The sequence below is a fragment of the Dermacentor andersoni genome, chromosome 10 (assembly GCF_023375885.2).
Source record: "Dermacentor andersoni chromosome 10, qqDerAnde1_hic_scaffold, whole genome shotgun sequence".
Lineage (NCBI taxonomy): Eukaryota > Metazoa > Arthropoda > Arachnida > Ixodida > Ixodidae > Dermacentor > Dermacentor andersoni.
Genome location: NC_092823.1, coordinates 110223536 through 110245764, shown reverse-complemented (window position 1 = coordinate 110245764; position 22229 = coordinate 110223536). Strand labels below are relative to the sequence as shown.

The 22229-nt window shown below is 47.6% G+C and overlaps 1 protein-coding gene across 2 annotated transcripts in view; it reads left to right on the top strand.

Annotated features, from left to right (window-relative positions):
- LOC126544653 (calmodulin) overlaps positions 1–22229 on the top strand; it is a 32927-nt gene that overhangs the window by 610 nt on the left and 10088 nt on the right. Inside the window, exons 1-3 of one of the 2 annotated variants that reach the window (XM_055077792.1) lie at positions 758–847; positions 6340–6370; positions 14742–14885. In XM_055077792.1, coding sequence (XP_054933767.1) covers positions 773–847; positions 6340–6370; positions 14742–14885 — 250 coding nt within the window. In that variant the 5' untranslated portion in view covers positions 758–772. Of the gene's footprint in view, positions 1–757; positions 848–6339; positions 6371–14741; positions 14886–22229 lie in introns of those variants that run through there. The other variant, XM_050192096.3, reaches the window with a different exon arrangement.

Here is a 22229-nt window from a genome sequence, read left to right as displayed (position 1 = left end):
GTGACACCGTTGGGAGCTACCAGCCGCGCAGATCTGCACTGTTTATCCTTCTGTTTTGTGCGGGTTTCTGTTTTGGAGGTGGTCGGCGATGCGTGTTCGGCGGCGTAACTGTGCGAGCCAGCACCCCAGCCGCAGTGCGCCGTCGACCCATTAGGCTTACTTCGAATGCCGGGTGAGCGAAAACAAACCACCAAGCCACTGCGGCGAGCTAAACGGTGCAGTTCCAAATTGCCCGCGAGCGGTGCCTGTGTTCGTTCCGACCCTCGAGACTGTACTACGATCGCGAGCCTCCGTGACTTCGGTTACGTGCGTCGTCCGCGCCCTGCTTGTGATCGAGTTCGCTTCCCCCGGTTGCGGGAAAAAAAAAAAATATCGCCCGACCGGCTTGCGTAGCATTGCGCAAATAGCAGCCGGCTAAACCGATTAGAGCCGTTTATTTTCTGTACCACTCGAGAAAGGTCGATTCTCCAAAGCCCGCAGCCTCTGTGTGCTTGCTGCATGGTGTATTTCATGAATGAAATTAACACCGACGCTGCGGACTCGTTCAGTTCCGCAGGATGGCTCTTTTTGCTATCCTCGGCAACCCTCCCCTCCGGCGACCGCGTTTCTACGCCTTCCGCATCTTACTGTAGTTCGTTGCGCGGAAGGATACTAAAAAAAAATGAACGACCGCGGTGAGTTCTACTGGAGCAGACGACGCGCGGTAGGATGTTTCAAACGCAGCTTGTTTATTTCGGGGCGGCTTCTACGTGTTCCTGCGCGCAAATGCGCCATGCTGCGCGACTCGGCGGGTGACGTGCGTATTGCAAGCATTGGGAGAAAAACCCGCTTGTACCGCCTTTTGACGGTAGGCGTGAGGAATGCGGCTACGCCCACTCGAGTTGGCTTATCACTGTAGCTTCGCGCGGTACGTAGGATGTGCGGTGGACTTCGTAGCGCGCCTATGTCGTCCCATAACTTGCGCCTTATCGAGCGTACTTGCCGCTCATTCCAAGAAAATTGAAGTGGCTTCTTAATGTCGTAGACCGAACCAGAGGTGATAGCGAACTTGAAGTACTTCGTCCAGGATCTTCGCTTAAATTTCGCCAAGGGATGTCTGCGTTGGTGACGGAATGCTGCTTCCAGATAAACGCGAAATTTCACTTTGGGAAAGTAAACGTGTGGCTTTCAATGAAACGCCACCATTCCCAGGTGTAAGGGTTAATGCACTACGTGTTCGCCGACAGTTGCGAAGTCGTCCAAATCCCACCTGTTTTGCCACATCCATGTCGTCCCTTCTGACGTCACCTGCAGTGCGTCATCTGCCTAATTTGACAATTGCTGTGAAAGTCGGGCTCCACGTTTTTTCTTTTTCCTCAACAAATTTAGTCTTTCACTATATTTGCGTTGTCGCATATGCGACACTTGATTTCAGTGTTCCCGCGTGCCAAATAATGTTGCCGGTTTCATTTTCATTTTTTTTTTAACGCAGGCGCATTGCTGCTGTAAATGCTCCGCTAGGCGTCGCGGCGGCGCTCGCAGAATTCGCGCGCACGCGGTGTATTGGGCTTGGCGAGATGTTGACCCCATCCTCAGCCTTGTCCGGCTACGTCGCGGTCCTTTTGTTGGGATTGTTCTCTCCACCTTGGCGCGTGCAAGAGCTGTGACCGAAATTCTCGAAATAAAATGGACGGCGACCATAGTGCGCAGCAAGCGAGGAGGTTCTGAAAAAAAAAAAAAAAAAAAAAAACGCTGATGTACTCGCCGGCTACAAAAGGACGGCGCACTCTTTCACCTCGCGGAGTCGCAGCCTGCACGCGCATTTGCACTCTCCGCCGCACTGCCCTTCCCACTCCTCCCTCTCCCCGGACGGACTCGCGGTGTTACTGTATTATTGCGCTGGCGCGGGCGCACTCGTTCGCGCCGCGGGATTTTCTAATTATAACCATTGTTCGCTCGCTCGCGCCGCAAGCACGGCCTAGCCTAGCACGCTAACCGGCTCGGCGACGCCCCCCTCCCGTGCACGGTCTCGGTTCGTCTGGTGGGACCGGCGGCAGTTTTTTTTTTTTTCGTCTGCTGGCGGCATTCTGAGATCCGTCGTCTGCTGCAGCGCCGGGTGTGTTTCTTTTCCGACTGCCACTCCAGCTAAAGGCCGTTATGCGGAATGGGGCGGGTGGATGGCCTGAAAAGTTGAATGCCAGCGAGTAGCGAGTTTAGTGTCGCAGGCAAAGCCGCTTGGTGGTGGAGGGTCGAAGGCGCCACGTGGCGCCCCCATAGTACGCAGTGGTGATGTTCCGCCCAGCGGACACGATGGATTTCTTATAGTGCGTATTGTGCACACTATAGAAATGCTAGTTTGTCCCGTTACACTGGTATCAGGGGCATTTTGAGATACTCCTTGTCTGCTTTCTTTTCATCTGCCCCCTGAAGCCATGCGTGGAAATGGGCACCTTTGAATGGCTTCGGAAGAGGTCAATGTCCTCCAGGAATGCCCCTCGACTTCTTAACTTAGTAAAATGGTTAACCCTTTCTTACTACGCGATGCCACATTGTCACACTAAGCCATCAAACAGCAACATCCATTCCCTGCATCTCCGTCAGTCAATTTGAGAGGCCCCAGCATTGGGCGAGGCTAGTTGTTACTGCAGTGTATAAGTCCACATAAACACCTTCAGGAGTGGTGAGAAAGGTGTGTTTCCTGCAATACATGCTCTGGGGCAACTTAAGGATTCAGCACAAACCTTCGCCCGCAAAAAAACACTACAGTTGTCCGCTTTGCCTTGAAAATGTAGTTGAGATTCTCGAGGACCAGTGCTTAGACAAGCACACAGAAGAGTGATGGCACGCACATTGTGCTAACTAGTTCAAGGCAAGGAATGCACTCATACAGTCGCCAGTCAGTGCAATGTGTGTGTCACTCATTTCTGTGTGCTCTATCTAAGTGCTGATCCTCCAGAATATGAACTATGTTAGGCACCCCATTCCAGGTTTCTACCTTACTGAACGTCCAGAATAGTTTCCAAAAGAGACCAGTGTTGAAAGTTCGTCTGCATTGTGTTATGGAAACAACTGAACATAATTGGCTGGTGCATCTAGATCGGACAAGGGTGCGTTTTTAGGTTGTCACCGACTTATGTTTTCCTTCTCAGTTGATGAAATTTCACATTACAGGTGCCTAGAGTTTCTGGCTACACATCGCAGAGTTAATGGAGTACGGACGCAACACTTCCGACTCATCATTTTTTTTTCTCGTTAAAATCATGGTAGAGACTCTTCAGACCCATTATGGCAAGCGTCAGAGTGTCCCCAAGTAATCTCTAATACTCATCTCTGCGAACCAGTTTTGTTTGTGGTCTGGAGTTAGACGCATCAGGACACCATGATACACTGGCCCAGTCTAATTGCCGTCACTACAACTATCACGCACATAGCCAAAATAAATGTGCACAATACTGTGTGTGTGTGCAACATGATTGTACCTATCATTGTTGCTACATGACAATTTTGTCATGACATTATGTCGGTGACGCCAGGTCCAGCACATCAATAACATTAGTACAAAACTAAGATTTCACATGTTCCCTATCCTTCATAGTGGCAGTTATTTTACGTGCGAGAAACAAGTGTTAGTTTTTACATGAAGTTAGGCAGTACTGCCGAGGCTGTCAGGTCTTTGCAAGTCTCTGCACTGTGTGCCCTAAACTGGCTCCCAATTGGCAGTGCACTAGGCTTCACGAGTGTTTCAGCTTCTCCGTGAAATATTGACGTTTGCAGAATGGTGGGTTACTGGAGGGGGGTACAGCAGCAACAACGGTGGTAGTGATATTTTGGGAAGCAGTTTCATCGGAGCACGCAGACACTACTACAGCACTGGATTACCATATTATACTAACTGCTGATGTAAAGCACTGGTAGCAACAGTCATTAATATGCAGTCCTTTTATGATTGTCATTCAACAAGCACTCAGACGTGTCTTTTGGATGTGTTGTAGTTGGACAGTGTGTCTGAAGATGTTGCTTCCAGCTTTGCCCCTGCCTTTCACGGCTCCTATAATCCATAATCTGAAGTTTGCAGACAAACTAAAACTCTTTTGATCTCCTCGGGACATAATCACTTTTCAAGTTGTTTCTTATTGCTAACTAGTATGTTGTGAGCATGAAAACCCTTTTTCAATTATTTATATCGCACAGTTGCTGAAAGAATCTTCATATATGTGGGCAAGGTCGTCATCGCTTTGTGTTTATCATGGTAAAATACTTTTTTGTCTTAACACTGAATTCAAGACAGCATTGTACAGTGGGGGGCCATGTTGACGCTGCATCTTGTATTTTCCGGTCATTTTGCAATATTTGGAACTTCATGGGTGGCTTTCGTCGACTGTGAGGGCACAGTGGTCTAGATAGTAAATTTTCTCAAACGTTGACAGCAATATCATGACCAAATCACTTCCATACATTTCCGCGGGCATCTGACCTTATTATATTCTGGACGAATATTTTGCAATGTTTCCAAGTTGTATTTAAAAGGCAGTCTGCAATTTCGTTACAGGGAGGGAGGGGGGTGTTCTCGGGAGTTTAACACGAAGACAATCCCAATGTCCACAGAGAGAAGGCATTCTCCAGTGTGCCATGCTTCATACCTGTCTCGCAACAGTCACGTGTGCAGCTGGGGGCTGGCCATCTGTGCAGCGGTTTTCATTTGGCCGTCCTTGGGGAGGGGACAGCTGCCTTTTGTTTCGGGAGAGCCTGTCGTACAGCTGCGCAAGAATTGGGAGCTTTTATTTGGTTTTTGTAGAGCTTGTTTTGCTTCTTAGTGTTCCTCCATATTTTAATCTTTCCATTATTTTTTTCTACTTAGTTTCTGTGCACTGATTTGCTTAAGGTACGAGTCTCGCGGACCGCAATTCGCTCCAATCAGTTTTGTGTAGCTTAGGGCACTGTCATGCTAGCGTCTGCTAACCTTTGTAAATCCACTGTCAATGAGAATTCAAGTCATTGTCAATAAGTAGCTCAAGTATCTTACTGATAGCAACACCATCAGCAATACAAAGGCCTATCTAACGTAAACTGCTTCCTCCTTTTTTGCATAGGACAGTGAAACCGTTTTTTTCGTGCCTTTTGGGAAAGTACGCCACATTTCGTAAAACAAGGTGTACTGAAAGAGTTGTGTGGGCAGACATCTTGAGTGTTTGCAAAAGCAGTGATTGCAAAGTGGCATGAAAGTTGGTAAACTCCTATGGAAATTTTTGAACTGTAACCCATATTCACTGAGGGTGCACTTCTGCCTCTAAGCATGTATACCTACAAACATTTAAACACTGGTCACAGCAACTGATCTAGTTTACTGAATATTTAATGAGAATTTCAATAGGTTCAAGACCCTGAACGGTTTTCTTTGTTCTGTTCAAATTTTTCATCATAAGCGCTTTCCTTATTTCACATGTTGGTGTTTGGCTAAAATAGTTCCAAGCGGCCAGTCATTGGTATGGCTAGCCTTCCTAAATAGAGATTGCATTCAACACGCATCCTGAGGCCAGATATGTGCAGTTGTTTCCTTCAATTCTGTTCATTTATCACTGGTAGAAGTGAGTGGCCAATACTGGCAATAACAAAAGCTTGGCCTCATGCCAGGGGGTGATTATGGGCAAGAAGAATGGAATAATCGTTGCACAGTACAACCCCTGCTTAGAGATAATTGTGTGCTTTGTAAATCTTGGATGTGTTGGCCTGTGCGTGTTTTGGGTGGGTAAGGGGTGGGTGAATGTGAATGGGTAGTCATGAACATGTGCCGTGTGGTTTCCTTCTATGGCAAACCATGCAAAGGACGTCACTGTGTTCTGCTTGCATCTGTTCCTGCTTACGTCTGCCTCAGACATGCCTTTGGCCATTTGCAAGCTTCAACCATTCTTTTGAATGGAATGAAGTAATCTGTGGCAGGACTCTTTGGCACTGTTCAGTACTGTCATTGCCTGTTGAAAGTAGGAAAATCCGAAAGTCAAATCTTCATAAACTGTTAAAAGCCAAAACATGACTCCCCCCCCCTGCCCCCTTAGAAAGGGCTACATAAAAATTCTAAATTCAGGCTGTGATCAGAAATATAATGAATGTGTACAATTTATTGCACATTATACAGTGTACCATTGAAGAGCAGACAATGGAAAAACATTTTTTCTTGTGTGTATAAATACTGATTGTCTATATTTGTTCCCTGGGCTTTTCAGTACTGTTAGTGGCCACTTGCGAAGCGCGTGCTTCTGTAGCCAGTCAAACATGAATGTCGTGCACATTGCATTGGTATCTTTGCCCAATGCAAGATCTTGCTACATATTGTGATTTTCTTTCTTCGCTTTCTTCGTTCAGGCTGACCAACTCACAGAGGAACAGATTGCAGGTGAGTACGAGTTGACTTATCAGACAATCTGCCATGACAAGGAGCAAGTGCTGTGTGGCATTGCTGATTACATTGTCACTAAATATATCAATTGTAGTGCAACCTATCCCTTGAAAAAGCTTGTTCCAAAGTACAAGTTTGAGGGCAGTGCTGTAAGCATGGAGTATTTTCGCTCGGGCTGCAAGACAATGTGTGGAAGAGGTGATAATTTGCAGTAGTTGCGCTGTCTTTGCCTTTGTGCCGCTTCATCTAGGCACTTCTCCCATTAACCTGCTATGGCAGCTCGGCACTGGCTATGGCATATTGCTGCCTAGCATGGGGTCGCTAGTTCGATCCCTGGCCGCAGTAGCTGCATATCAACGGGAGTGAAATGGAGAAACTCTTGTACTTGCATTTAAGTGCACGACAAGTCCAGGTGGTGAAAATTTGGAGACCGTGCTTCTTGCAGGGCCACTGTTGCCTTAAAGGGCCTCGCACCATGTTTGGGCACTGCAGGCAGGAAAACTTGGTGTGTAGATCACATGGTGAAAATCATGCCTGCAAAGTAGCAAATGGCTGCACAGTACGGAAATAGCGGAAATTTCAAGTTGGCACGCCCTTCCTCTTGAGGGAACACCACTTTCCATCCAGAGAGTCACGTTCACTAAGGTTGAGCATTTGGTCGAGTTGGTATTGCATTCTAAAGCTGGCACAGCGCAACATAGAAAAGAAACAAGCCAAGCCGGCCAGATAAAGGAACAGAGCGCTGACTTCCAACTACTGAATACTGACTGTATTCTGATTGTATTCCGATTGAACACTGATTGAATACCAATTGAATACTCATTGAGTTTGAAGTCGGCGCTCTGTTCCTTTATCTGGCCAGCTCGGCTTGTTTCTTTCTTTCTATGTTGCGCTGTACCAGTTTCAGAGTCAAGGTCACACATTCAAAGGCCTCTACAAAAGTTGCAGTGCCTACAGTGTTATCGTTAATGACAACGGACCTTGTAAATTGACCAATGAAAAATGCACCAAATTGCCATTGGGAGTGCGCCGTGCAGCAAAACAATGAAAGTGCTGTGATGTGGTCCCTCGTCTCCGATATGGGAGAAGGCAGAGGAGAGATCGCTTGTGCATGCTATTCGAGGCAGAAGTTCAAGGAAGTGAAGCTTGTCTCCTGGCAGCATGGCATTTCAGTTACTTCTACGTCTCCTGATAAGGAAACAATTTGAAAAGTTTGTTTGGTAAAACGCTGTCTAGATGGCACCCTATAACTTCCCGTGTATCATTAACTCTCTCAATGGGCCCTAGTGAAGGGACCCTTTAAACATTAAACCCTGTGAGGGAAATCAGTTTTTCAATCTAAGCTGGGCATTGGGCAAGCCTATTTGTTAAAGTGCTAGATATGGCTCTAAATTGAAGAGCAAAGTGCATGCTATCACAGTGCTCAGGTTATTGGCCTGTTAATTGGGGTGGAAGAAATGTGAAACTAGTTCAGTGGCACTTTCAAGCCAGAAAGCCTTTTTATTTTTTTTTTCCTTTTGTCACTGATACCTCTTCTATAGTAGCCCAAACCGAAGGCATGGGAAGTCTCTCTTGAACAAATTTCCTGCTCAAGCATTTAGCAATGAGAAAGCATTTCTGGGCTCTCTATTATAAGTTCTTTTCCCTGTTTAATTTTTCACCTTTCCTCATGACTGCCAACAAATATGAACCTTGGCATCTGGTCATAATCATATGCTTAAATAGCCTAAGCTTGAGTTTCAAATGCTGCTTGTACTCTAACTGGTTTGTAACACTCATGCTAGCCGCTCGTGATAGGGGGGGGTGAAAAGGTGGGTGTCTGCTAACGTAACACTTCTAATTTTCAAGAAATGTGTCGATGATCCGAGACACCAAAGATGCGTTATTACTGTAAGCGTTTCACTTGATGCCTCCTGTGACAATATATTCCACAGCACATCACATGCTTACTTGTGTGAAGAGTGGGTCATCTATACGTTTACCAAACAAGTCATTAGCATTCTTGGGATACGTCGCACACTTTCCAGTAGCCATCTGTTTGTGTCTCTAACCAATTTTCCCGCCAACTTGGGTCACTGGGTAGTCCATGGTCTAATGGGTAGAGCATCTGGCTGCTGTGCTGAGGGAACCGGGTTCGAAACCAACCCTTGGACCAACTTGGGTCGTTGGGTATGTGGCCCTCTTCAGTGAACCTCTTTCATGCCAACTTGGGTCATGGTGTATGTGCCGCTGGGTATGTGGAGGCCTTCAGTGCTAGGCGGAATTAAACTCGCAGCATATATACCTGCAGACAACCTTGTCTGAATATGTATGTATTCACACGCGCACCGCATGCAGACATTGTGGCAGCACCCCTAGGTGCTGCAGCGTGTCCATTGGGAAGCGTAAGCGAGGAGCCTGGCTGCACGCGCCTCGGACATAAGTTTCGACATTAGCAATACAGCGGGTTGCTATATTGTTTCGCTACTAATCCTGTTATCATTCATTGTGAGATGGGTTCTGCCAGAATCCTCTGGTCTTGCACCACTCGTATGAAGGCTCCCTTCATAGTGATACAACAAAGAATTGGCTGAAAAGTAACATCCTTGCCTTCTGCTATGATTCACGCTGGTGAACTTCTTTTTCTGCCCACACTGAATGTGACTTGCGCTGAAGATTGATCCTATTTTTCCCAAGCTAAGCTTACTATTGTCTACTGCCCTTGTATGGTGAAGTGGCCCTCTAAATTTCGCCAGTTAGAAGCAAAGTCGCGATCTGCCACAGTTTATTTTAAAAGCGCACCCCATCTTTTACCAGTTCGTTTGGCAGGGAACTGCTTTTTGTAAAATATGTAATGTACCATATTTGATTATAATGTAATCAGTTATAACTTATAATCAGTTATAAGGTGAAGATGTGGTTGGGGTATCCAACAAAAATGTTATATAAAGGTTATTTAGGCAGGGGCGATTGCCCAGAGTGCCAAATTATCAGAAGTTCAAGGGACAAAAGCAGGTATACTGTGACAGAATAGTGTCCAAATTAGCAAGTAGCCAGGAAAACTTGTGAATTCATTGCTGTGTGCATCTGTCTAAATTTGACCACGTCAGCCTGTTTTTGCCATTTTCATCTCCTGGCAACTGTGTAGAGCTTGACCGTTTTCCGTGATGACCGTATTTCGTGAATGATCGCAGGTTTGTAACTTTCGTTAAGTGGCGCTTCTCACTTTTTCACGGCCCGCGTTGGCACAGACAGCAGCTGAATAACTATCCTGAGTGACAAGAACTCCTAAAAGAAAAGAAGGTTGCTCGATACGCTATTGCCATTTATGCTAGGCCAGAACTGTTGGAACACCTGAGGCATGCCAATGTGCAGCTCCCCAGCCCCTGCTTGGCTTGGCCTGTTGGCTTCGCCAGCAACTGCCGAATTGACTAGGTAGACTAAGGCTTAAAGGGACTCCGAAACTATTTTGACAATTCCGTACAAACATACCAAGTCATTAGGGTAGGTTCTTCTGATGATTGACTCGTCTAAGTGCTCCGTGTAAAGCATGCCCTTTATAAGGTTTTAAAAATGTGCATCACTACCGATAGCAGTGGTGCTGCTCCCCTGTTTTTAGCCACCCCACCCATGTTGACACATGTTCTCCATCTGATGTCAGTAGGACAAGCTATCCAATTGGCTACCCAAACCGCGTCGTTGGTAATTTTTTCAACTTTATGGGGAACAAATGTTCATAATGGTTCAAGCGTTGGTTAATTTGTTTCTGTAAAATAGTGAAAGAATGCACGACAATTTATCACTACACTCGGGCACTTCCAGCACACAGCAACTGTTGGCTTGTTTTACGTTCTCAGTGTTGACGCGAGCTGTGTGGTCAGTGCTGATCTCCAGCGTTCTTTTCGCCAGCACCATGGAGCGCCCTTGTTATGCTGTGGGCTTTCAATATAGCGAGTGGCGACATGTCAAACTGCGACATTGTGTCCCTATGCAAGGCAGCACACGAGCAGAGTAGTTGCAGTGCATCGGACTGCCAGCATCTGATTGGCGCCAAGATCTACACATCAGCATTCTGTTCGCACTAGAGGATCACTACCACAGTAGTTAGCATGTTCTGTATTTGGGTTAAGCACAAGCGGACTGGGTACTTTACGGGATGATTAGAAGCGCAAACTTGAATGGCCTGCACGGTGCAGCCAGCTGGTGGCACAGAGCTAATATAGCAGTAACTGTATTCTTACTTAGCTGCTGGTGTAAATTTTCGCCAAGAGCGTAATGGTGAACATTGTCTTTTTCAATGTTTCAAATCTTAGCAAAATGTGAGATCTGTGGCCGCTCTGCGCTGGAGGGGTTGCTCGCGCTTCTCCCAAAAAACAGAACTATGTCTTCGAGCGTCATTTTACTGCACTATCTAAAGTGGCATGGCATGGACCAACGGCTGCATTATTTCCGTGGTGCGCTGAGTCAAGCGATCGTCGAGCGATCATACTGATGTTTCTTCCATGGGTTGCTGTCTATATTCAGTATCTCCCACCCCGACGTGTGCAGGTTGCTTGGGCAACAGGACACCCTCGATTTTCTGGTGGCAAGCAAGCAATCGCAGTGGCCGCGAGTCAGACCCTGTGCTCCTGTTTGACCAATGTAAAATGGTGACCGAAGTTTCGGACGCTTTGTAGTGTCTGGCTAAATTTTTCGAACATAATGCGCACATTGGCGCAGACATGGCAGCTGAGAACAACTTTTCTGCAATTCAATTTGTCGCCTATCCCCCATTTTTCTTGGCATTGTAATTTCACAATGTAAGAATTGCGTACGCCCGCTACGAAAATTTTGGTCACCTCGGCATGAAACAAACTTTTGCCGTTGGATACTGACAGTGCCACTGGTTAAACCTTACTGTACGACCGCGCCAGGGCCCTGTAACACCGCAATTTCGTCGACCACCGCCGCCGCCGCCAGCACGCCCACCCGTCGCCCAGCGCAGCTACCCGAGAAAGACAGACGTTTGGCGCGCTCCTGACCACCGCCTGCTCTGCTACCACTGCGGGGAAGCCGGCCAGTGTACCGCCGATGCCCATACCGCGACCTGGGATTGCGAGGGTTCGCCGTCAACGCACCGCGCCCTCGGGAAGGTGAACGCCCTCGTGACATCGTTGATTACCTCGGCGCTGCTCAGTGGAGCTCTCGACGACCGTCGCGTTCGCCATCACCAGGCCGCTACCTGTCACCACAGCGCCGACCATACACTGGCCCAGCCCGGGGCCGGTCAACGAGCCCATATCCGGAAAACTAAAAGCAGCAACCGATGGAGGTGCGGTTGCTGTTCATTGAACTGACGAAGATCCTCCGCCGCCGCCGAAGACGCCGAAGAAACTACCTCGACGACATAACGACACGCCGCCGTCCCGACGAAGTCTGGAAGCAAAGAATACGACGACAAAAGACGACTTGACAACGCGACATTCCAACTTCAGTTCAACACGACGCAGCCGTGATCCGACGCCAAGACCTAACTGTAACGTAAGACAAAGAACCACCGACCTCGACGTGCTTCTCGACGGCCACGCAGTCACTGCCTTAGTAGACACAGGAGCCGATTACTCCGTCATGAGTGGACCCATCGCCGCCCAGTTGAGGAAAGTTAAGACTGCATGGCAAGGCCCTCAAATTCGGACCGCTGGAGGACACCTGATTACGCCGACTGGGATCTGCACTGCAAGAATTACCGTTCATGACCGGACTTACCCTGCCACCTTCGTTATCCTCCAACAGTGTTCACGAGACGTCATTCTCGGCATGGACTTTCTAAATCAACATGGCGCAGTCATCGACCTGAAGTCGAAATCGATAACGCTGTCGCAAGATCAAGCGATACCGCCGGAGAGCTGTCGTAGTCGCCACGCCTTGAGTGTGCTCGAAGATCAAGTGAGCATCCCGCCGCGCTCCAGCATTATTATTTCCGTCGGCACCGAAACACCCGCTGACGTAGAAGGCGTCATCGAGGGCGACCAACATCTGCTCGACCGTGAAATTTGCGTCGCAAGAGGGATCGCTCTACTCCACAGAGGGCAAGTGGAAGTTATGCTAACCAACTTCAGCCAAGAGTTCAAGCACATCAACAAGGGCATGACAATCGCATATATAGAGGAAATTGTGGAAACCAGCAATGCCTTTGTCCTCTCGGATTCCGCCGCATCTACCCCGATGACCATGGTTCCCGAACCAGACTACGACATTAATCCAAGTCTCCCCGTGATTAAGCAACAGCAGCTGAGAAGTCTGCTCCGACGATACAAAGGCTGCTTTTCGACGTCATCGAGGATTCGACAAACACCAGTCGCCAAGCATCACATCATCACCGAGGAGTGCGCTTGACCGCTCCGCCAGAGCCCTTACGGAGTTTTGCCGCGAGAACGTAAAGCTATAAGAGAACAAGTTGACGAAACGCTGTGCGACGACATCATCCAGCCGTCGAAAAGCCTGTGGGCCTCTCCTGTAGTCCTGGTAAAAGACAGTGACCAGAACCATCGATAACATTCCAGAAACGTCTTTTACATGCAGGCGCGTCCTGCGCTACGCGATAACATTTGTTAGGCGGCCAAACGTGGTCGCCCGATAAAAATAAGTACATGTGTCAATATACAGCCGTGCCAGAAATTTGCTGCCAGCTGAGGCGGTGGTGGGCAGGTTGTTGCAGCAAGATGACCTCCAATATGTTGCTCGAACCAGTAAACTGCTTCGTTGATTGTGCATGAGATCACTGGCTTGGCTGGTAGCCGGAAGCAGAGATTGGGTCCGCGGGTGACGTGTTGGCAACTACCGCAAACTCCTTCGCGAAGTTCGTTTTTGCACTTACGGTGCGGAATGACGAAAGCTCGCATCTAGGCAGAAAGCTCCAAACTGAATTCTCTGAGCACAGCCTAATCTGACAGCGTTGCATGTACACAGTAAAAGCTCACGTGAGTATGTCTGCACTTCGCTATGGCGCACGACGCACATCAAGCTGTGTGGCGAGCGAAAGCAAACCGCTTCGGCAGTATCGACCATCGCAGTATTTCAAGTAGATGCTTGTCAGTGAATCACAGCACAGTGAAAAATGGGTGAATATTTCATACCGCTGGTAGTACCTTATTTTCAAATTAGTGCTCCATCTGAAAGAATACATTTATAGGGGCAAGCTAGGTCACACTGAAGGTTTTCAAAATGCTTGTGAATTCTGCATGTGGCACGTCGAAGTTCTTTCGCTCTTTTTTAGGCGCATCTTAGGACGCCACCACTTCATCGCAGTCCACAGTAAGGACTGCGATAAAGGGGGGGGGGGGGGGGGCTGTTTCGTGTGGATTTGTGAACCAGTGATCACTTACTGCTTTCACATGCATTACCCATTGTAAGTGCCCCACATAATGGTTTGCAATCGTTTTCATGAACCTGCTCCAAAAGTAAATTTTACTGCTCCGAAATGAATTTCGGGCTGCTTTGAAATGGGTTGGCTTGAAGCGTGACTACACTTGGTTACAGAAATATTAGCTCATTGTTTGGCTGGTTAAGCTCCGCTTTGCCGTGCAGGCACTCCACCGTATTACTGTGCAGGCTGCTCACTGGCTCACGTATGTCTATGCTAAAGCTCCTTCGATACGGCGGTAGTAGTATGAAGGGGCCTTAGTGTATGCCTCCGCCCATCCCTCAACATGTCCAGCTCGCCTGTGGTTACTGGACATGCTCGCAGCACGCGTAGATGACACGTCTCATCATGACGTAGAGCCAGTGAATCAGGGCTTAGCCATGATCACTTGGTAAATGAGTTGAGAAAAAGCATGACAAGGGAAAAGGGTAACATGCAATTGTCCGTAGCTCTCAATATGAGACGCTTCACTTAAATTGTTACGCGAATGTTTTACTTTAGCTGTTCTATCCGAACAGTTTCATTGACCTTTTAAACCAAAAGTACCATTTCGCTACCTTTAGTTTGAAGGACGCACTGGCAATGTAGTAAAACAACTGTACTTGTGGTCTGCTGCCACACGGGCATCATTTCTTCCATCTGTGGTGTTTTGTTCTACGTTAGAAGTATGCATCCATACCAACTTGCCTATTCCATTACTTGTGATGTTTTCCTGATGTGTTAACAAAGCAACTATTGGCACTGAGACGTTTGTATTATTGAGTACATGTTGAATTTCTCACAACTTGCAGTCTTGTCTGTTTCACAGGCTTGCAGCTATTCTTGGTACCATTCTCTCTGTTTGGTAGATAAGCTTTCAGGCAAGGAAGCGACTGAACCTATTTTGATTAGAGTCTAGCACCTAGTCCCTCTGTGAATTAACTGATGCTTCAGAGTTGCTTGAGGGCTCAATTTCATTTTTTTCCTGCTCCCGCTCTGTCTGTGCAGAATTCAAAGAGGCATTCTCGCTGTTTGACAAGGATGGCGATGGCACAATCACAACCAAGGAGCTTGGGACGGTGATGAGGTCACTGGGCCAGAACCCCACGGAAGCGGAGCTTCAGGACATGATCAACGAAGTCGACGCTGACGGTGAGCTTTAATGGAAATTGCAATTGTGCAGATTACTTGCAGGTGCTTGCATTGCTCAGTGTGACCCATAAAAAATGTGTGTGCCCAGTTGGGCTTGAATGGAAAGACGGGTGTTCTAGTCGCCATAGTCATAAGTGGGAACTGTACGGGAATGCAGCGGCATGACCCGCATTGGCTTTGTGCCTTCAGAACTTCATGGCTGCCATATGCAATCACATCAGTAGTGACAACAGAACGGTCTGCAGCATTTGCGGCAAGCGGTAGTTTCATTTTGACTCGATAGCACGTGATGTTGCACAAGAAAAGTTGTCAGAATGAAGCATGATACTGCCACAGCTCGCCCACTGGCATAAGTCAAACCCGCCAGCTACGTCACTTTGGGCAGACATTCTGTTGCCCACGAGCTGCCCCTGCTGAAAAATAATCTGGAGTGTTCGTGTGGTGGTGAAAAGCACATTTCCTTCAACGAAAATGCAGGTTTCATGCCACAGTCGCTCTGCAAAGGTAGTAGTTGTGAGGCCCTTGTCACTGTGAGCACTTATAAGTCACAAGAGGATAAAAAATGGAACTTCTGTGCTGATTTTGTGTGAAATAAAGGTGGGGTTGGCGGATTCAATAAGTAAAGGTGTGGGCTGGTGTGGTAAGCATTAGTCTATTGTTTTCTTGATACAGTCGACTGGTTTTACGAACATGGCTGATAATTAGGATGCTTTCGCTGCATCGCCACGAATCCTATAGAGCAAACGCCTAAGGATTTCTGAAAGTTCAGACGCTGAAACCCTTTGCTGTCCAATTTTTTGTTGTGACCACAGGTTCCAGATGGCCTTACTCGAAGCTGCCACCACCACTGCAGTTTTATCTCACAGCATCGAACCAGCGCTCTTGCACGTTAATCCAGCTGCTGTAGTCACCATGGCATTGCTAGGTCTAGCTGCTTCGACGTTTGCTGCCAACCTACCTGCTGTTCTGTGGTTTTAACTTGGAAAGCTTGTTCAGTGAGCCTCTCACACCTACATAGGGTAGTAGGTCTTGTGTGTCTAGTTGATGTAACTGCCTTTGTGTTTCTCTCTCTCATGAAAGGTGGTTACAAAGGCAATTATTACCAAATCGTGTAGGCTCCTTCAATGCGGAGTTTACGTGACAGGGCATAAAATGGCAAACAGGAGATAGTTTGGTCAGCCTGTTATCCATGCAACAAATTTCGCCTTTATCGAATTTAGCTATAGCTGACTATTGGCTGCAACAGACAAAAATTTGGGTATAATTTGTCTAGATGATGCTCATACAACACTTTGCTGTAGCAATGTATGTATGCTTCTTCTGGCCACTTGCGTAAAGTGCAGAATTACTTTTTCTGGGTTGGGTCATTGGGACTGGAAAATGGCGAAAAAGTATCTGAAGCCAAAACTGCAGTTTCCTTGCTACCCAGAGCTGTCATTTCGCAAACGCCGAAGCTGCCATCATGGTCTCGTTTGGAAGAGCATTTCTTTGTTTTCAAATTCCCGCTACTTCGTTTCACTCATTGGTTGCAGAAAAGAAAGGCAACGAAAAAAGCAGAATATGCAGTGCTATTCACTGTTGAGCACGCGTGAGTGCTCGGAGCAGTCTCATTGACAGGATGCAACTCGCGTCGTCTGCTTGGTGTGTCGCAACGCGAGAACCACACAGTTGGGCAGTGATTTTGCCAGTACTTCAATCTGCACGCTTACCACCAAACCTCTCGTGATGCCTGTTTCAGGGCAAAAGTTCCATTCACGGATTAAGTTTGGCAAGAAAAGAAAAGTCATCGAACAACAACTTCAAGGCTCGTCTACCACTGGGAAGTGCCGACGAAGAAAGAGATGGGTCCACCACCGCCACCGATAGCTTATCTGGCCTGTCAGCCTGCGACGCTCCAACAGACAACAGCCGTGTCTGCAACCAGAGAAAAAAGAAGCTGCTGCCACGTCAGTCACCAGAACGTGCATGTGAAGATCGGGGCTCCGTATTGGCCACCCCATCCGCCAACAGAACGATTCGCCAATTTGCCCGAGTTTGCTGACATGTAATTGGGCCTAGTTGGCCTGCGGAATTCCGACAAACAGCGGCAGCGAACACCGCAATACAGTGATACTAATGCCATCAGATCTGCAGGCAAGGCAGATAAAAGGCACTTCAAAATTACGGGAACTCTCTTCAACTGCTCTGATAGAAAGAAAATTATATACATAAATACAAATATATATGTATATTATAGCAATGATGCACCGGCCAGCGCTGCTTCGACTCAGCTGAGTGATCAGGCAAATTTTATCATTCCTGACCTTCAATGTATGAATGACCTGCTCAGCATTCTCAAATGCAAATATTGCGGCGGCAGCAATGTCGGCGAGAGAAAGTACAGCCTTGCTGTGAAACTGTGTAAGCTATGCAGACTGTGGGGACATCACGGAAGGATGGAGCTCTGTCGGTGGATGGCGATCAAAAAGTGAATCTGTTTGCAGGGAACATCCTCGCTGCTCGAGCCATGCAGTACTGGAATTCAAGCAGCTCTGAATATTTTTTCTACCATGTCCATAGCAGTCTCCATAAGTAAATGTGGCAGGGATATTTGAAACGAGTTTACTCCTGTAGCAACTCACGCAGCCTTCAGATGGTGACAGCCACACCTTCCTTGCTTTAGTTATGCTGCTGACGCTCGCCGCAGGAATGGGCGTCCAGGAGCTGCGATCTGAAATGTCTAAAATTGAGTCTCTGCCCTTGAAGGGACTGACCACCAATTTTCATGGTGCCCATTTTCTTAGTGCATGGAAAGCTTACCGGTCAGTGTCTAATCTTGAAGTGGTAATGGGGAAAATGCTGTGGAACATTCCTTATCGGAATTTTTCTATCTGCAGTGAGGATGTAGTCGTTCACTGGAAGCATGCCAAAAACAGTGGTAGGTGAACGCAATAGCGATTATAAGCAGGCTTTAGTAGGAGGCAGACAAGTGCAGCCGTAGCTGGCGAAAAGTATTTTGTTTATCAAGCCGATGGTCCTGCGATTCATGTTCTACGAAGTGTTCAATTAATTCTACAATAACAGCTACGTGATTTGGTAGTTTCCTGTGCAACTGCTGTGATCATTAACCAGTGAAGAGCGTTCTTTAGCCAGGTTCTCAAAAGTTAAACGTTTTTACATGTGATAAGCAGCTCTACGTGTTGGCTGTAGCCACGTGTTAAATGCTGGCACCCACGGCACTAGTCGATGGAGGTTTGTATCTTGCAGGGAGACCACACACCTCTGGGTACCTCCCCACTAGCGCATACAACAGCATGTGCGCCGCCATGTATTGAGAGATGTGATGGCTGCTCGTGTTAGCGTGGACTTTCTTTACTTCGTAATACACAGAATAAAGCTGCAAGCGTCTAATAATATATAAACTGCAATCTTAAGCTATAAGTATGCTGTACTCAATAGCAGTGGACTTATGTGCAATAATGTCATGCATTACATTCGAAATAAGATTTCCCTGCCAGGCCACGACACTTACTGGTTTTTGATTTTCCATGCGAATTTAAAATTGAATTTCGTGAAGAACAGTGTGCTGGATTCTGTCACTATTAATCATGGTCATTTCATTTGTCAACATCTCTCAACACATTCTGGCCAATTATCACTCCCTTTAAATGAACACACTAGCAGCGTGCTGCCTGCGCTTTGCTGGAAGGTTTTCGGGATGACCGCAAAAGGCTCGCCGCTGCCCACCTCTGTTCACTCTGTGCTGGGCAGGTGCCGCTAGTTCTAAACCACCTCGCTTGAAAGCCGTAGCACACGGCGCATCAAGAACCACTGCCCATCGCAACAAAATGCATAATTTTGAGAACACCATTTCTCGTTGCACCAGTTCGTACGAAAAGGAAGATGGGGCAGCTATTCATGGCATCCAGGCTGCAAAGCATGTGATGCAGTCGCATCATCTTGCATGCACTGCAGCGGCGATTGGAAGACTGTGGGCTGTGAGCTGAACTTGTATTGCAGTTCTCATTCGTGCTAGGTTTGACAGGGGTCATTGCGTGTTGCGAGCCATAAAATGGAACTTTATTCTTTTAGTAATTGCTTTTGGGTGGTGAACAAATTGTAGCTGGTGGTCATGTTGTATGTGGCCGTGGCGTGCTTGGGTTAACCGGCCAGCCGTCGCGATGGGATCTTGGAAAAGCTTGGGGCATAAATATTGCTGGAAGCTATTGATTTGCGCACAGGAAATTCTTGCTGTTGTGCAGGGAAACTCGTTTATTTTTCGAAATGTAAAACACCGCCGGGAAATGGGACCAAAATGTAATGCACAAATGCTGACCTAAAACTGAAGGACCACACTGTATTTACTCGAATCTAGGCCGGCCCCAATTCTAAGCCAACCCCTGAATGTCCAAAGACAGAAAAAATAAACTTGTTTATTTAAAAACTTAATAAAAAATGGCAGTGGCTTAGCTTGGCTATGCCAGGATATCCATAGCGAAAGCGAAGGCATGGTTAGCTAAGGCTTCCTTAATCTTGATTGCAAGTCCAGGTTAGTGTAGTTGTCTAGCTATGTTGCGGCGTTCAGCCAGTCATTCGGCGCGCTGTTTGTCTGTTTCCTGGGCGATTAGTTTCCTCTTCATCTCGTTCCGATGTCGATTCCAGGCCGCCTCCTGCTTATCAGAATTGTCGCCGTCCATACTGCCGCCTCAACTTTGGTTGCGGCGCATGTGAGCTCTCCTTTTTAATCCTCCGACATGTTATCAGGCATGCGACATAGCTGGCGAAGCGAGCGGAGGCGAGCACAACGACGAGGAAGGCGGTGTGACGTCATACCAAACGGTGGCGGCGTGAAGGCGCGGCGCTGCGCAGCGGCGGAACACCTGTGGCTCGGTGCTACTAGTGGCGCATGCGCAGTAGTGACTAGGGAGCGAGACAGAGAAATATCCGTGGCAAGGTGCACATTGTGACGTCATGGCAAAAGCACAAGTTCACGGCCAGTAAAGATTTCGCTTATTTATTACGAACATGCTAAGCTCGCTCTACATAATTACTGCTAGCTTCGTACACCTGCGAATGTGCGCGTGCGCAGACAGTGTGGCACAGCTCATACATGTCGAAGCGCGGCGCAATCTCTGTTAACGCGTACTTATCTTCCTTATCATTATCATCTCCTCGTGGCACACGCAAAAGGTGTCTCCCATGCCCCCCTCCAACGACATATCTTTTTCTCATCAATGCTGAAGTCCCGCCTGGTTTGAATGTTTGACAATACAGTGAAACCTCGTTAAACCGTAGTCGGCCGGAGCTCGGAAAAAGTACGTACTAAACGGTAGTACTGTTTAACCGAAATAGCATGACATCGCCCACTTACCTGTAGAAAACGGAACTCAGAGAGAGTGCGATGAAAGGGGAAAAAACATGCAGTATTTATTCACTTCGCGCGACATAAGTGTTATTTTCGTTTGATGCCTCGGCGGCCTAGCACGATGACAGCAGCCTCAAACTTACTCAAGCTGCGTGCCAGCTTCTCAGCCAGCCCCCCTCCTCTCGGCAAACACTCGCACGGCAGATTCCTCGTTGGCGTTACGTATTCTCCGTGCACGCGCGCACTAGTGCTGCATAAGTTCTGGGGCGCCTTTTTCATTGCCGGGTGCCGGAGTTCGGAAAACTTTTCGTTTGGAATAGTTACGTTATCGCGCCCCTGTTCTCGTTGCGACGATTGCATTCACGAGGCTGACGTAACGCGCAGCTTCTGCCACTATTGGGCCTGAATCGCCCGTGCTGTCGCTTTCCGTGTCGTCCTCATCACTGTCGCTAGTCGACACTTCGGCAACAACAGAGGCAACGATGGCGAAAAGTCAAACCTCGTAGCCGACATCTCTTCGCGGTCGCAGCAGCGCTGCCGAGCAACTTCGCATTCCAAATGCCACACACTGTAGTCAACAGCAGATCCATGTCGCGGGCCAGCGCCGACTTCTTCATGTCACGTTCGATAGCACGGACGATGTCTAATTTTTCTTCTATGCTGAGCACCCGGCGTCTTTTTTATCCGAGCTTCGGCATGACGCAAGTCCTCGCTGCACGACGCCATAACGCTCTCTCGCTCTCTGGCACGGCGTCGAAATGATGTTGATGTTGATGCGGCTTCACGTGCAAATGCACAGGGCGCTTGGAGGCCGTTGTACCGATCTCTGAGGCTTGTTGTTCTGCCGGACCGCCCGGTGGAGACGACGCACCGCCGTGTTTGCGCGACGAAAAGTGGAAACGCTACGTTTTAACCGATGCGTACGCAATAAGCTGGTACGGTTTATGCGGATACTAAATACATTATGTTCAATGGCCGCTGAGTCGGGGAATTGACTTTACTACATTTAAACCGAAACTACTGTTTAAGCGGGTACGGTTTAACGAGGTTTTACTGTACCTCTGCGGCTAGCACAACTTGTTCGTGGCATCGCCTGTTTGGTACCATTACGGTAACGCCACAGCACACACCGATACTTAGCCACCATACCGATACGACACAGGTCATAATGGCGACATTGTTCGTGTACTTCGGTTGGCTACTGGCGCGGCTAGTAGCAGCTGCGACACTGATTTTTCTAGGTGATGCTAGCTAGCTATGCACCATATTTATCGTTTTCAATTACAAGCTGGCGTGTCTTTTTTTTTCTTCTCGAATCTAAGCCAACCCTAGAGTTTGGTATATGATTATTCGAAGAAGAAAGAACTCTGCCTAGATTCGAATAAATACAGTATTTACAATCATTTTATGCGAGATCACTTAGGCGAGATTCGTACGACTCGGCACCAGATGTGTCAACATATACGGCCACCAGCGTTTATGGCACTGTCTGAAGCTTGCTGTCAGTGCAGAGTGCCGGAAACGCGTTTCAACGGACGCTTATATGCAGTTCTTAACCACATATTTCGGCAAGCCTGATGCAGTGCCTCGTAAAGACTTGGGAAAGTGGTAGTAGTGTCTCTAAATGTTATTGCTCGAGAATACTGCCTTGTGTGCTTGGTACGTGTGGCCAGTGAAGTGCAAATGGCAACGAGAATGTGTTGCTTTCATTATGAAAGCTCATAAAAAAATTTCCCTTCTGTGAAAGTGAGATCTCCATTTTAAATTCTGCAAGTGAATTCTGCATGCACAAAGCACCAGGGAAAGTGCCAAAACAAATTGAGTGATTGAGTGCGAGAACTGTCTGTTTCCAGACAGTTCCTGCTCCTTGCACATGTAATAGGAAGGTTCTGATGTATCCGTGTAAAATATGATTATGGTGGATAGCATATTACCATTTCACAGCATTCAATGACTAAAAAAAAAACGCCCAAGGATGGTGACAGCAATGCGCTGCTATG